Raw genomic sequence first — 16,340 nt, 5'->3', positions numbered from 1 at the left:
TTTAAATTTTTTTTAACGTGACGATCAGGCAACGTTGTTGATTAGATTATCAGCTCGTTTCGTCTTCGTCTCTTCCAAACGAAAAGTTGTGCTTGTGAGGTGTGAGCTTGTGTGAGACTTCGTTCGCCAGTTCGCCAGCGTAATCTCATCGATGTTTTCAGTGATTATCACTAATTATTCAATTCATTTACAGGATATAAGTGTGCTAACATGAGGTAACTGAATCGTTAAAAATTTCAGAAACATCGATTCTATCCAGATTCTATCATGTCAGTTGATTTTGTCGGTTAGTCAAAATAATTCTCTCTCATGCAGGGAAGGGAGATCACCCAACTCACCGTATCATATACTGCTGGAACTCACGTTCAATAGTAAATTATCCTTACAAGTTTGGAGCTGTCTAGACGCAAAACTTTAATGCCCTCCTTCTGATTTACTTGACGAGGCTGCTACATCCTTCTTACTATCTCTTCTTAAAGCGAGCATCTTCGCAGTCATGAACTCCAGTCCTGTCGCTAAAAGCCAGGTTTGTTTTTAATGAAACTACACTTCATTACCTTAAGTTAAGACAAGTTCTTGGCCCATAAATTATGCCACTGTGAAAGGAAGGTTGACTGACAACCCAAAGTCCACAATTTCTATATTGATGGCTAAAGTGCAATACTGCATATATTCATTGCGGTGTTTCATAATCTCTAAGTACTCCAAGGTAAGTTTTTCGAAAAGGAACAAGTCAACACTATAGCTTGACATTTATCCAGAATATTATACTAACAGAAAAGAAAAATAAAAAGGAAGTTTTCCAAGGAGAAAATAAAGTATGACTGGAGGTGAAACGTTCCAAACGAAGATATATCGTCGTGCACTTTGGCCACGGATGTGTCACAGGTGAGATTCTACAAAATAATGCTGTATCAATAATGGGTGCCTCTAGTTCCAAAATGCTGCCTGCTTTGCCACTTAATGTTTCTGCCCAATGGAAAAATTTCTGCGTGGCCTCATTTTTCAAAAGGAGCACCACTTCTTATAATTGCAGTATAGCCATGCGGAGCCTTCCAAGACATTGAATCACGTAGACCGTGCGTCCAGCTCGGTTTAGTACAGGCGGAGCGAAGCAAGTCTCACGGCGCCCCATGATGGGCGGGCGGGGAAAGGGAGAGAGCGAGTGTGCCAAGCACTCGAAGAGACTGCAGAGAGGCAATGGAGAATTCATTGCTACGCTCGGTTTTTCACGAATATTTCGTTTAGAGTCCATTTTCAGACAAAAGACTAAGATAAGAAGTTTTAAAACACATAACTTTACACCCGAATAGCATTGTTTCATTTTTCCGAACTAATTATTAACCAAGGAAAAAAGCCTCACAATCTGACAAAAATTCACTAGAGCCGCTACTGCGCATGCTCAGATGTGCGCAACTGGGACACATGAACTCATCAATTTGGGTCGGTGCCACCACTCATCAGCATGTGAATTTTCAAAAGTTATCTCGCCTTACGTAACACAGGATGCACGGTCTGCGTGATTCAATGTTTTTGGGAGCCTTACACTATCTGTGGCCCAACCTTTGTTTGCACTCCGTGTCCTTTTTGTTTCGCCTTGTAATTTCATGATCTGGCCCAACGATCGGCGCCACCTCAGTGTCAATCATTCTGACTTCTGAATTAAACTTTTTACTGCAGATCCTCTGGAGCTTATCTGTCCAAGTTTGATAAAGCCATCTGGAGTCTTAAAAATATACTTAGGACAAGCTGGTCAAATTTTTCATAGATTTCTTTTGTTTGTCAAATTTAATAGCATCTACGATGCTCTGCTTTTGAGGCTGACAAGCTAGCACATGAGGCCCATGTTCGCCGCGGACAAGATAATTTTGAACGAAATATTCATAGTATTAGACGAATCTAAACTCTGTTTCCTTTTGCAATCAGAAAATGAGGAATGAAATTCTGCAGAATTCTGCCTCAAATATGAATATGAATTTGAAGTTTGATAAGCAGCTTAGGAATGAAAGTTCTAAACTCTTTAATCAAGCCTCCCTCCCTCCTCCCTTTGTCACTAAAGTTCACTTTCCTCGTTACAGTAGCAAGGAAATTGCAAAACAGTCTGCCATCTACTTTGAGCAATAAAAAAAACTGCGCGTGTCTCTGAAAGAGTACTGATAAGTCTCGATTTTTTGTGGAAGTAATGCGAAAAAAGTAAAAATCTCTGAGAAAAAATGGTAATTAGTCTCCCTAATCAGTCATACTCCCTCGCGAGTTCTGGCAAAGCTCTGTAAGAAAATTTAAGTTGCCTTGGACGATGTTCATTTCATAAAAAAGTGAATGAAAAAAGCGGAAAAGGCGCAGGATTAATAAACTTGAGAATCAGCGATTTTTAGTGTGCATTCAGTTCCTGAACAGGCAAAAAAAAAGTTTTTGATTGATCTGCAGAACAATCCTAACCAAAAAAAAAAAAAAAGAAACAAATAGACCTGAATCTCAGATCTAATATTTGATTCTTAATTTATTTAAAATTTAATTGAAATTTTTCAGTTCATAATTTCTTCTTCTTTTTTTCAGACGGCCTCGCCTGGTCCACCAGCTCAAGAGTATTCAATAATTGTCCCAAAGTGAGTTATCGCCAATGTATACAGAAATCTAATACCGAAAGTTTTTGTCCCTTCAGTTCTCAAAAACTGTACGGCTTTGCTATAATTTTTTTATATTGAAGTTCTTCAAGTGCAAATGTGCTAACCGTTGTCGCTTTTTTTTTATTTTCTTAATTAATGTTCATAATTTTCCAACAAGACACCAGGGGAGCTTTTTCCTTGGGAGAAACTTCTCGACCACAAGACTGGCGGGTCGTAATCAGTCGCGAGCAAGAGTGGGATAGCTGACATGGCTGTAATACTTTGTCCTACAAACTGCGCTTATTTCAAATTCATTTTACCCACAATTGAGTAGTTTTACAGGGGTAAGGTCCATAATAGTTGGGCCGTGCTTATTTCTCCGAGCATACCCTAACTGTTGACAACAGCATACTTGAGGCTGTTGCTTTTTTGCTTAAACAGGCAAGGAAGATGAGGGAAATAGATTCACTCTTTTTTCATGCTGCTATTTCGAGTAAGAATGCTATGTGAGCATTCGAATGTTGCGAAAGTTTCTCTGTTGGAATACACATTTACCTTAAATTTTCAAAAAAATTTCATCGCAATTTAATTCAGCATACGCATTTGAAAGAATTAAGAGAGAATATGTATGATTTTTCTTGAAACTATTTTTTTTTTTTGGAGAAATTTAGCAACAGCAAAATTTTTGTGTGATGTTTTTCCCCAGTGTGGCACTATGGATCCCTCATCTAATAACATCCTCCATTTTCACACAGGAAAAATAATACCTGCATTTAGGGTGAGGAAGTAACAATAAATGTCTTCTGCTATTTTGCATAAGTTGTGGAGCTTTTAGTTTATTCTGAAAATTATAAGAATGAATTTCCCTCAATTTTCCAACTATATTCTCTCCGACAGCAATTTTTTCACAATTCATCGTTCAATTTCTTGTTTGTCGCCTTGAACTTTCCTCTTAAAATCAAGGAAAGCACTGCAAGATAAATGCTCCATGATAAAGGAAGTTTTGTGATCATCTTTAAAACTGTGATATTTTTTTCCAACAGGAATCCAAATAAACAATATCATGTGATGCGCTACAATTCATCATTCAATGTAGATTTTTTGAAATGGACTCAGGTGAAAATGGAGCGGGAGAATAATCAAAGACAAACAAATGCTGATGAAGAAATGCCAAAGTAAGTTCTTTTTTTGACACTTTTTTGTATTACCATTCTTAATAATAAGCATTGGAAGTTCCTAAGAATTATTATAAAAGACTGGCGAAAATTGCAGCTTGTTAAGGTACAGCTATCAGCAGCACTTTGATAGTTTAGCAGCCAAGAGTATTGCGCTCTGGCCGACTGATCCAGGATTCAATCCTCAACATTTCACCATAATATGTATTCCTTCCTGTGTTTGTTTTGTTTTGGTTTCTTCTTACACTCTACCCGATGACTGTGAATATGAAAAAGTAGTGATTTATGTTGTAATCAGCGCAACCAATACTCTGACACAAAGTATCACCAAGGAAATAGAGTAAATACCGGGAGAGCACAACCTACCATCTCTGCTGAAAACAGTGGTGTCACAGATGGCCCACACATTTAAGAAAAGTCACATATTGAAACGATGGCTCTAGAAGCATAGTTTACCCCCGGCAATAGGCTTGAATAGTCACTGTCTCTTTAAGACGAGAAGATAACTAGTACAGTAGTACCTAATAATAATACTAACTCTTTTCAACAATTATTTTTTACTTCTAGATTTTCAAAGAAAGTGGCAACTGACTCTGAGTGGATTTTTAGCGATGATTTTGGAAATTACCTCTGGTATGCTGGATCAGTTCGGTTTTCCCTGGAGAAATCAAAAATTTCCCTAAAAATTGAGCTTTTTCCAGAATCCAGACAGGATATGCAGGTGCTGGGATATGGGATAATCAAGACAATTTTTTTAAAAGTACATGGGGAATCATGTATTGCATGCCTATTAAATTTTTCTCTATCTCCTTTGTTCCTAATGTTAAAGCTTTTCTACTCAAATTCCCCCTTCCATCCACATACCACCATGTATTGGAAAGGATGGGAAAAAAGTTTCTTCGGGTGTCTAATAGGATATTTCCTCTTGATTATTGCAGCTGAAGTCAAAACAGTTTTTTTACAGCACCCATCAGAGTTCTGAAAAATCGAATTTCACAAATAAGGCATTGTTATAGCTGGAAAAAACTCCTTGATTTTGGAAACTTGATTTTCGAAGATTTTAGTAAAACTAAGGTAATTTTAGCTTCAGCAGCAAAAATTAGATAGTTTTAATCCCTTTAGACCCCCGAGAACATTTTTTCCGTCTTTTCCGATGTAAAACAATTGGGTGAGCTTTACATGGTACCTGATAAATGGGCGGAAAGGGCATATAACTGTGAAAACCTCAATATTAGGTACAAAGAGGGAAAGTTTATTGGCTTGTAATACATGATTTTTTATGTATATTTGACTGCTGGATCCAAAAGCAACCTTGACTTTTCTCTATCCTGCTTAGACTTTCCTGAAAATCAATCTGATCACTTCTGGCAAGTCAAGTCTCATTAGCTCATCCTCTGCTTGTTTTAAATATCTCCAACCATGACGGAACTTATCACGATGACAAAGTGATAAGTTCAACCTGATTTCCTGCTTCATGCTCTGAGTATCTGCATTTTTTGCTCTTGAAAGGTATAATCCTGCTAGCAAAATAACCTGTGCTTTAGAAATGATGTCAGTGAGGTAGCATGTGAACATGTTCAAATTTGTATTTTAGGTTTGGAGCAGGCAGTGAATTTGGTCGGGAGGCTAAAGAGGAAGCTCGCAAGAAGAAATTTGGCTACGTCAGCCACAAGTATCGAGCAGAGGACCAACCATGGATCTTGAAGTGCGGTGGCAAAAATGGAAAAAAGTAAGAATGTGATGCATAAATAAGAATCTTTGTCCAACTCCTGACATTGCCGTGCCCTCAAAGCTTCGTTTTTTCTAAAACGGTCATTAATAACCCCAAAGAGTTTCTGTCTTGGCTATAGTGTTTTTTTGCGATTTTCTTCCAGAACCCTCCAAACCTATCCCCAGAATATCTATTCTAAATTATTTAATTTAAGAAATCTCTTTGAATTTTTATTTGAGCCCAGGTCAAAGCTGCCCAAATAATTTCGTTTGGGCTGTTATCTTGGAATGGACCATTTGACAAGGTACGAAATTAAGCATTCTGATACTTGTCTCTTTACCAAAATTTCACATAGAACACGATTTGCATAACGAAAATTACTGAAATTAACTCTTAGCCAAGATATTTCATGTTTCTTGACGCGGGAATTCCAACCCCCCGCTCATGAAAACACCATGGTCTACATGAGTCAATTTGCTCCCTAAACGTAACCATAACAGTCTTTGCGGAAAATCTGGCAACCTCAATCTTGATGCTTTGACTCAGCAATATACTAAGTTGTATGTATTTTAAACAACACAGGGTGGGAAATGAAAAGTACTCAATTGAAAAGCCTGCCAAAACCGTTGTAGCACGCGATTGGACTCGCATAGACTATTGAGTTTTTTGTGACCGGGCAATTCAAAGTTCTGGTGACCAACGTAAAATAAAAACATTAATATCTTTGTTAGGAGTTGATTTGAGTAATTTTTGATGCAAGAGTCATGTTTTATGTGAAATTCTGGTTAAGAAAACTGTATCAGAATACGCAAATTCGTACCTTGTCTAGTGATCCATTGTCCACATTTTCAAGTCATTTGGGGTCATATAAGCCTTATTATTTCCCTCCACATATTTTCCTGTCCCAAAAAATCTTTTTTCCTCATTTTTGCTGTGATGTTTCGATGACTTTGAAGAGAGGCACTGAGCTAATCACTCTTATCAACGCAATGTGGCAAATTTTTTAAACTTGTATACCTTAGAATCATCAAATCCCCTGAGAGACTTATATTTAGAGTTGATCAATTAAAGGAAGTGGCTCTGTTTGAGATTACTCTAACTTAATAACAAGAAACCGCCAGAAATTGTCGTGAAAAGTAGAAAATATTCTGGAAGCAAGGGGCGCGAAGGGGGCGCTTAAAGGAGGCAATGCCACATCTAAAATAGGTGGAAATAACTGGAAAATGTCGAAATCATCTGTAATGGACCACTAGACAAGGTACGAACTTAAGCATTCTGATACATGTTTCTTAGCCAGGATTTCACGTAGAATATGATTCGCGCAACGGAAATCACTGAAACCAACTCCTAACGGAGATATTAACATTTTTCTTTCACATTGGTTGCGAGGAATTTGAACTGCCCGCTCACAAGAAACTCAAAGCTCTACGTGAGTCAAATCGTACACTACGACGGTCTCAGCATGTTCTCAGTCGAGCAATGTTCATGTCTCACCATGTATTGTTCGCAAATGAGCAATTTGCTATACCTAGCTGAGCCAAAGCGTCACGATTGAGGTTGCCAGATGTTTACATCGTAGATACTGTCATGATAACGTTCAGCGCGCGATGTGAATCACGTAGAGCATTGAGTTTTCATGAGCGGGTGGTTTGAATTCATGCATCAAAAATCATTAAATACCTTCGTAAGGAGTTAATCTTGGTAAATTTTGTTGTGTGCATCGTGTTTTACGTGAAATTTTGGTTAAGAAACATGTATCAGAATGCTGAAATTTGTACCTTATCTAGTGGTCCATTACTCAAAAATAGCTTTTTTTTTTTTTTATTATTGTTTATTGTTGCATGAAATAGTTACATATTATAAAATTTCACTTACAATGAAAGTGAGTAATATAGAGATTAAAGAACAGTAATAATTAGGACTATGATATAAATTAAGAGCTAAGTTATGCTGAAAGATAAAAAGATAAAGTAGAGACAGAAAGACAGTAATGAAGATTACTGGAGTCCGCAGGGGTGTAGGTTCGCAACACCGGAATCCGCCTGTAGGCATGCATCGGTATGAATTTGTTCAAAAATAGCCAGAAATATTTGACAGAAGCAAAAAATAGGGGAAACTATTTGAAACAGCTGAAATATTTGTAAAATTCAAAAAATTGTCATCCCATTTACTGTCATCAGTGGGAAGGAAGGGAGATCGAATTTTGCAGAAAGGAGAAGGAAATTAAAGTTCCCATTATTAATTCATTGAGGTTGGCGTCTCAGTGTCTTGTATGCCGATGCAAGATGTAAAAATTCAATTTTGGAACCAAGGAGGAGTCAACCTTGACAACTGTAAAAAGTCGTGCTTCGGAGAGACATCCTCTCCAATTATTAAAAGTTATGATAATAATTTTACCAGCCAGAAACCTATTAAATATGAAATTTCTGGATTTATTTGAAGGAATGGACCACTAGACAAGGTACGAATTTCAGCATTCTGATACATGTTTCGTAACTAAAATTTCACGTAGAACACGATGCGCACATAGAAAATTACCGAAATTAACTCCTTACTAAGATATTTGATGATTCTTGATGCGTGAATTCAAACCACCCGCTCATTAAAACTCAATGCTCTACGTGATTCACATCGCGCGCTAGACGTTATCATGACAGTCTCTGCGATGTAAAAATCTGGCAACCTCAATCTTGACGCTTTGGCTCAGCTGTAGCAAATAGCTTATAGTTTGAACAACACATGGTGGAAAATGAACATTGCTCAATTGAGAGGCTTGCAGAAACCGTTGTAGTGCGCGATTTGACTCCCGTAGAGCTTTGAGTTTCTTGTGAGCGGGCAGTTCAAATTCCTTGTAGCCAATGTGAAATAAAAACGTTAATATCTTTGTTAGGAGCTGGTTTCAGTAATTTTCGTCGTAAGAATCGTGTTTTACATGAAATTCTGGTTAAGAAACATGTATCAGATTGCTTAAAGTCGTACCTTGTCTAGTGGTCCATTAGCTTGTTTAAAACTCTCACTTTTTTCTCCCTCAAATTTTAAATATCATTGTGGAGGATAGTTATTCCTTTAGCTGATTTCCCTGCAGGATCATTAATGTACCCACAAATTAAGAAATTGAAAATCATTTGTCAACAGATTCAAAGGTGTTAGAGAAGGTGGAGTTGGTGAAAATGCTGCATACTATGTATTCTCTCACAATAATGATGGTAAAATAGAAGCATGTCCTATTCAAGAGTGGTATAATTTTCAGCCTATCCAGAGGTATAAAGCACTGTCAGTCGAGGAAGCAGAGCAAGAATTTGGACGGTAATTTTTCATCTGCACAATGCATGACTTTAGAATATGATGGCTTTAGCTAATAAATAATGGTGAGGTCTACCTCTGACATGAGGGCAAAAATAATCATAATTAATACAGGGTGTCTAGTATCAGGATTTTCCCGATTCTATCAGGATTTTAGGAAAAATCGGTCGTAAAATCAGGATTTGAGGAAATTCAGCCGTCCGCTTATTTTCCATTAATTATCCGTCATTTGTCCTCCGCAAAAAATCATGATTTGGAAAAATTATGGAAGCAGGATTTAGCAGTCAAAAATCAGGATTTCCCAAAATGAAGGAAAAACCAGACACCCTGTAATAGGTGACGATGAGCAACCTTTAATTGATGAAGTGCTATCAGTTCTTTTACAAAAGTTTTGAATTTCAGCAGTCCTTACTCCTTTGATATTTATGACCTTAATGTAATATTTGAAATATGTTTTATTCACAAAAGAGCCTTTTTATCCCTCACAATGAACTGCATAAAAAAGTTTTTTTGACAACTTTGCACATTTGTACAGTAGGTATTCAGGTTTCTTTTTTTTTCTTTTTTTTTTTTTTTTTTTATTTATACATTTTTGGTCAGGTTTTCCAGGTTTATAAATATTGATCATGCAAATTATTAAGGGAAAATTTTGCCTCTCTTTTTCAGACGAAATAAAGTTATTAATTATTTCTCCTTGATGTTGCGAAAAAGACTGCGGAATGAAGAAGATGGAGATTTGGAAGAGGAAGAAGAAAAAAAGAAAACTGGCAAATCCAAGAAGAAAGAAAAAGGTATGTTTTTTCTTCAATAGATTCAGTTACAGATGCAGGAGTGGACATTTTTTTTTTTTTTTTTTTTTTTTTTTTTTTGTGAAAAATATAACAAATTAGTTGTATCTTGCATGTAAAAGGTTGCAAACCTCATTGCCAGTGTTACTATATGTGTCCTCACAGAAAATAGTCGGAGAGTGAAAAATGACTCAAAAATTCCGGAGGGTTTTTTTACATGTTGCTAATCAATGTGAATGATGAATGTTTGTTGTAATCAAACAGGGAGGTGCATTGTTCTTGAAATTCATATAATTCTGATCATAGATCTGGAACAGTGGCGTGGCGTCCATAGGTTCGCAGTGTTCGCCGAACACCCTAAAATATTTTGAAACAATTAATAAATTATGGCTAAGAATGTGGGAAGCAATACAGAATACAGAATAGTAGATCGCAAATAAGTATCGGGCGATTGGCTTCCGACAGAGGCATGTGGCGCGGCAGAGAGAGAAAATCCTGTGACGCGTGGTCCGCACCGGCTACCGAACCTGGATGATCTGCGTACGGTGAGGAGAGAGAACCTGGGTGCAATGATGAAGGGGCAAAGGGTACACGAGAGAGGAGAAGCACCGGCGCGCCGCGCAGAGCGGAGCGTGAGCATTGGGTTCGGAAACGAGTGCGGACCGCCCTCGCGGAGGGAACACAGCAGAGAGAAAAGGGAGGGGAAAAGAACGAGAGAGGAGAGCCGCTCATCAGTCCAGCTGTTTCCTATAGCAGTGGTCCGCAGGGGTTTGCGAACCGCCGAATTTCCTCTATGCCGCGATTCGCCCTCCGCTTCCCCCCCTGCGCCTGCGGGCCGCATCTCCCAGTTTCCAGTCTCCTTCTCCCACCTCTCTCTGCAGGTGCGTGTTGCGAAAATACGTTATCATTTAACAAAATAAATTACAGGAAAACGATCTGTAAAAAGAACAAAATTTCAATGACAATTTACCGGCACAATTTTCACCAGAAAGGGTTAAAATCGTGTTCTTGCGGCTTCATTTTTTAAAAAGTTTCTGGGGGAGGCCCCCCGAACCCCCCTTTAAGGAAGGGGAGTGAACCTTTCTGATCCCCCCCCCTAAAGTTAACACTCCTACCGAACGCCTACCGGATATAGTCACGCCACGCCACTGATCTTGAAAATCTAAACAGAAAAAGTTGAATACGACTATTTTAAAATCCTGCAACTTTGTGTTGGTTAGTCTAACCTCATTTAAAAATTTATACCTGAAGACAGAACATCCCATTCAGTGTTGTCTTGCCTTTTCTCTTTTATTTGTATCATCTGCAATGATTTGATCTCATATTGTCAATGATTGTCAAACTTAAAGCATGTTTTTTTTTTGTTTAAATCGGACTTCTCTTCAGATCTAAAAATTTCTGAAATGGATGAATGGATGGACTCCGATGAAGATGACTCCGAATCAGATAATGAGAAAAGCGAGGATGAAGAAGGAAATGTGGCAAAGAAGAAAAAGAAAAAAAGTATGTAGTAACTTTTTATCTCTATTTTATGCACTTATATACTTTACCTTATTCAAGTCATACCCTAAGGGAATGAATTATCCATTACCATGTTAGCTGTAACGTGAAGTTGATAAAATTTTCAATCAGCAGTTTTCGGGAAAGGTTCTCATCCGTATGAGGGTAGTGTCTCACTGTCTCAGATAACAGCCATTTTCAGGAGCAAAACTTGGTGATGTTTTGCGAGAGGCATTTTTTTCGAGCTCGTGCAAATAATCTTGCTCTTCCTTGCTACTCAATTTCGAAATTAAATTTGTTACACCACATGAATTACCCAAGAATGTTACTAATAGCCTATTTTGAAATACTTTCTTTTCCTACACGCGACATTCCTTACGTACCTACTCGATCATACAAGTGCAGAACGCCAAAACGACCTCAACTCTCTCCTATGCTCTCAGATACAAGTGCTTTGCCGGAAAGACTCACAGAATGGAAATTTTTACCATCTATCATACAATACCTAATTTCACCTGAGCCGCTGCCTTGCTCTTGGATGTTTAAATTGCAGGTAGACTTTTTAATGCCGGAAAATCATTTTGTTTATTCACCATTTTCACTGTTATTCATTATAAAAAAATTTGTGATTATGTCTAGCTACTCTTTTAATTTATCTATACTCTGTGTTTACTTTAAAGATGATGCTAAAAAGAAACAAGCTGCAAAGAAGAAGAAGAAAAAAGGCTCTGATGAATCTGCTGTAGAAGAAAGTGATGATGGTGATGAGGAAGGAAGGGAATTAGATTATATCTCTGATTCATCGGATAGGTATGAATTAATTCCCTAAATCTAAATTTACGGTTGGTGCTAAAAACTTTCGAAAAATAAAAAATTAAAAAGATAATAAAGGTTGCCAAGGTCCAGCATTAAGGTGGCTGTGAGTTTTTGTGGATCATACTTCACTCTAGAAACCAGTACCACTACGACAGTGGTCAGTTTTTTCTATTTGACAAATTATTTATGATAAATGAATGATTTCAAAATTTGATTGATGTAAATTGATGTATCTTTAAGAGTTCTAAAGAATACTGTTGAATGAATTAGTCATTCTTGTATGTATTCTTATACATGTCATCAAGATTTATCCTCAATGGTCAGTCATTGTGCGTCTTTTTTAGATCTTTTTTCCGGTGCAGATGTAGCCTTTATGATGCAGAATTAGCTCATCTTAATATGATTTTGTAAGGAATGCATTGTATCTAAACTTCCTGCCATTGCTGCGCAGTATGATTTGGAAGCTCAACCACAGAAATGAGCAGCCTGAGTGAACTGGTTTACCTACCACCTGGCATTACAATATTTCATTATAAATAGCTTTTTTTTCTTTTTTTTTTCTTTTTTTTTTAGCGAATCTGATCATGAGGCTAAAGTTGACAAAGAGATGAAAGGAGTTGCAGAAGAAAGTGCCTTGCGAAAGCTTTTAACATCAGATGAAGATGAATCAGAGGAAGAAGAGGGAAGTGATAAAGTGAAGAGCGAACCGGAAGAAAATCCACCTTCAGAAGATGATGCTAACACTCCTGGCTCTAGTTTGAAAAAGAAAAAGAAGAAATTGAAGAAGAAAAGCAGTTTAAACAATGCTAGCAGCAGCAAGAAATTAGATGGCACTGTCAAAGAAGAAGGTAAGCGGTGTTCTTTTAACAAGTACAATTTGTGATTTGATGCTTGAAAGGACAAATAAAGCTGGAACAAAGCTTTATGTGTAAAAATTTAGTAATCAATGGAAAGAATTAAAATGAAACTACTTTTTTTTTTTGAATGGCTTCGTGTTTCCCATGAAATTCTGCATAAGAAAATGCTAAGTCCAGGAGTGGATTACAAACATTTCTGGTATGCTTAACAAGATTTTTCGGTGATTTCACCTGTATTAGGTTTTCGCAGTTTGCTGTATCTCTAGCGTGCAACTGACCCAACCCAAGGAGAAACGCTCCTTGCCGGAAAATTTGAGCCCTCCATGCTGTTGACAAGGAATTCATTTGTTATAATTTCATCATAATTTTATTTATTGCGTCATAATCATGAAAAGATATTTGTGTTTTGCCAAGAAAAATTGACAGGATTATTTTGGAAGAGGGGCTTTTTTACGTAGCAAATGGGGGTGAATTTTCAAACTGTGATTTTGGTTTAGTGCACAGTTCTTTTCGTACGAAGGTTCTTTTAGAGTTCAGACAAATTTTTTGGCTCCTGCAGCCAGAAAAAAGAAGGAAGAAGAGGGGATAAAAAAGTATGGATTCTTTCGTATTGGACTTTTTAATATCTACATATTTTATCTCTCACTATCAATGTACTTTATGCATTGTTTTTCAGAGTCTTCCAGTGATTTTAGTCCAGATAGTTCCGACTCAGAATTAGAGGCTAAAAGCAAGCTCTTAATCAAAGAAACAAACAGGTAAGCCTTTTTTTCTTTTTTTTGTATGTGTGACCAGCTTCTCTTAACTTTAGTATTTACATCCCATTCTTCATTACTGTTATAGGGTGAATCGTCCATTAATTTTGTTTCAGACATCACCGTTATACTCATTAAAATGCGATAAAAATTAAATGAAGTTGAACCAAGAATGTCTCTAAGTAGAATTTAGTATTAGGTCTCCTTTGTCATCGAAGACATTTTCTCAAAAAAGTCTTGAATTTTATTTATTATCATCAACTTAATTTCATGTGAAATTAGCTGTGAGATTGTTCGAATCGTAGCAATAAATGCGTAATTTGAATTTTGAGTCCTTTAAAGTTATGATTCCGTTTGATCCAATTGCATTTTTTACCCCTGAAACACTTGGTTACCAGATGTTATGAAATTTACGATTCATACACTTTTTTTGTAATCTTAGTCTTAATTGATTGCCTGTATTCATAATTTTATTTTTGGGTATCACATAATTTCATGTGGATCAATTGCATTGTTATCAGCTAAAAGCTGATGGTCTCCTCTGTTCATGAGATATGAACCTCCAAGTTTGAACTTTGTCCCTGCCCCTCCTCCTCTAATTATTCAATATCAGAAATTCTACATGGTTTAGGCTCAAGAAATGATCCTCTATCAATCCTTAAAAATATTATAAAGATCTGCCCAAGTTTGGAAATGGCTAATTTTTGGCAAGCTTCCTAACATGAGCAATCCAAGCAACAATGATAAAGGGAAGAAAAGGCAGCATTGCAGGGGGTTTGGAATTAGGATCTGCAAGAGCAGAAAGGGAAAGTGAGGGTTGCAAGTATAAGCACATGGCGGAACGAGAGGGAAGAAGTTTCACTTTTTAATTAAGTGACGTAGAATCGACCACAGAATGAAAGGAGTCGCGCACTGGGGTTTGTATCACATTTAATGCTTTTAATTTAATTTTAGCATTTAGTGAGAGTCTATTTTGTTTTATTTTAGTGGAAGCAATTCAAGATCAGGAAGTCCGTCCCAGCTGAGCCCAGATTCTAAACGCCTTTCTAATGAGCCTCTCGCTAAGAAACCAAGATTAGACAATTTTGCCAGGTAAAGCTTTGACATCATTTTAATCATTCAAAGTGGACACAGAATCATGATAGTAAATTAAAGGTTGAACTAATTTAAATAAAATAAATTTATTGTCAGAGTTGAGGAAAATGCCTGATCTTACTATCTGTTACAAGAAGAACTCTGTTTCAGAGAAACTGGAACTTCAAGGAAAAAGTATAAATTTGAGGAAAAGATTTGTAAGATTTTAATGTAAAATGCAACCCTGTGCGGAAAAAGCAGCACAAAATCTAGGACTGCGAGAAGAAGACGCCTGATGGTAAGAAAAGATCAGTGCTTAGGAACATTCTGCACCCTAATATCCATCTCTTGTCTGAGATGAAATTAATCAAATTGATTAACAAACAGAGCTTAGAAAAAGCTCCTTGATGAGACCAAGATTTGCAATTAAGATTTAGCTCTAAATCGAAGTAAAGTTGTTGTATGTTGTTTTTGGGACAATTTTACCAGGCTTAGGGAGTCTGTAGCAGAAAACGTGTCTTTTAATTTTCTGTCAACTTGTTAAACAACAGTATTGTTTAAAATAAAGAACGGATCAGACAATCTTTCCCCTCTGAGTCATCTACTATCATCACTATTTTGACAGATTTGGTTTTCAAACTCTGATTTATGTTGCTGTGCCGTTCGATAACCTGTTTTTTTTCTTTTTTCAAAAATGTAATGTAGTTTTTCTAATTTGCAGCGAAAGTGGAATCACAGAGGAAGCTGTGAGACGTTACTTAAGTCGGAAACCTATGACAGCCACTGAACTCTTGCAGAAATTCAAAAAACCGAAGAACAATTTAACTTCTCAGCAACTAGTAAATTGTATGACTCAGATATTAAAGCGAATCAATCCAATCAAACAAACTATAAAAAACAAAATGTATCTGTCCTTGAAACCATCTTAAACACCTGTGTTGAATGCTATTAGGTTGAATTTTCTTCATATATAAGAATAAATTTTGCTGAGCTCCTTAGTTTTTAAAGTTTATTTTTTTTGTGCATCTTGTAAGCCCTTAAGCTGAATAGTCTTCTCCAACAGTGAGGTTCAGAGGCTAAAATTAACTAAAGTTTTGAACAGTAAATTCACGCTCTTATATCTGTTCACTGTCAGGGCAGTTTTATTTTTAATATTCTCTAGAGCAAGAAAGACTATCGAAAATCTCTATTCTGGCAGTTCTTTGCTGTATCCAGCATTTTTCAACATTTAAATATAAGAAAATCAAAACAATAGTGTATTATTCCTTCGGAAAATACACTACAAAATCAATGATTTATTTGGTAACTGTTGATAACTGCAATTGCCATTAGTGTGTGGCAATGTTTGGTTTGTAATCAGCAGTTTTTCAGGGGGTTTTTGTTAATTTTTCCGTTTGTTTACCATGATTGGTATTTTCCTCGGATGGAGTCATCTCGTGATAATGTTATCTTCTCAACTCAATTTTCAATGTCCATAAAAAATCAGATTGGATCTCTCTTGTAATTTCTTCCTGACAAATTATGTATCAAATTGTTTTCCAATTAAAAATAAAAAATTAGGGAGATTTGAAACTGATTCTACTGATCCGATTCAGAGTAAAATTAATCAATCTTGGCAAATTAGCCAGCCTGAATCAATTGGATGTTATCAATCTTTAGGACTTGAAGAATTGATCTAAGGATCCTCATTACTAACGCTTGGCAGGATAAGAATTGAAGCACCACAGGGCATGTTTCCTCACCAAAATTTGATGC

At 36.7% G+C, this 16,340-nt stretch overlaps 1 protein-coding gene across 1 annotated transcript; it reads left to right on the top strand.

The window, feature by feature from the left end:
- The first annotated feature begins 85 nt into the window (after positions 1–85).
- On the top strand, positions 86–15,583 carry TfIIFalpha (transcription factor IIFalpha). Its single transcript, XM_019052195.2, has 12 exons — positions 86–526; positions 2,557–2,606; positions 3,650–3,781; positions 5,376–5,510; positions 8,628–8,798; positions 9,462–9,586; positions 10,970–11,086; positions 11,764–11,893; positions 12,473–12,747; positions 13,433–13,514; positions 14,499–14,603; positions 15,307–15,583. The coding sequence occupies exons 1-12, from the start codon at positions 497–499 to the stop codon at positions 15,512–15,514; spliced, it is 1,560 nt and encodes a 519-aa protein (XP_018907740.1). The 5' UTR covers positions 86–496; the 3' UTR covers positions 15,515–15,583.
- The last annotated feature ends 757 nt before the right edge of the window (positions 15,584–16,340 follow it).

Source organism: Bemisia tabaci, chromosome 5 (assembly GCF_918797505.1).
Source record: "Bemisia tabaci chromosome 5, PGI_BMITA_v3".
In the NCBI taxonomy this organism is placed as follows: domain Eukaryota; kingdom Metazoa; phylum Arthropoda; class Insecta; order Hemiptera; family Aleyrodidae; genus Bemisia; species Bemisia tabaci.
This window is presented reverse-complemented; position numbering and strand designations above follow the sequence as displayed.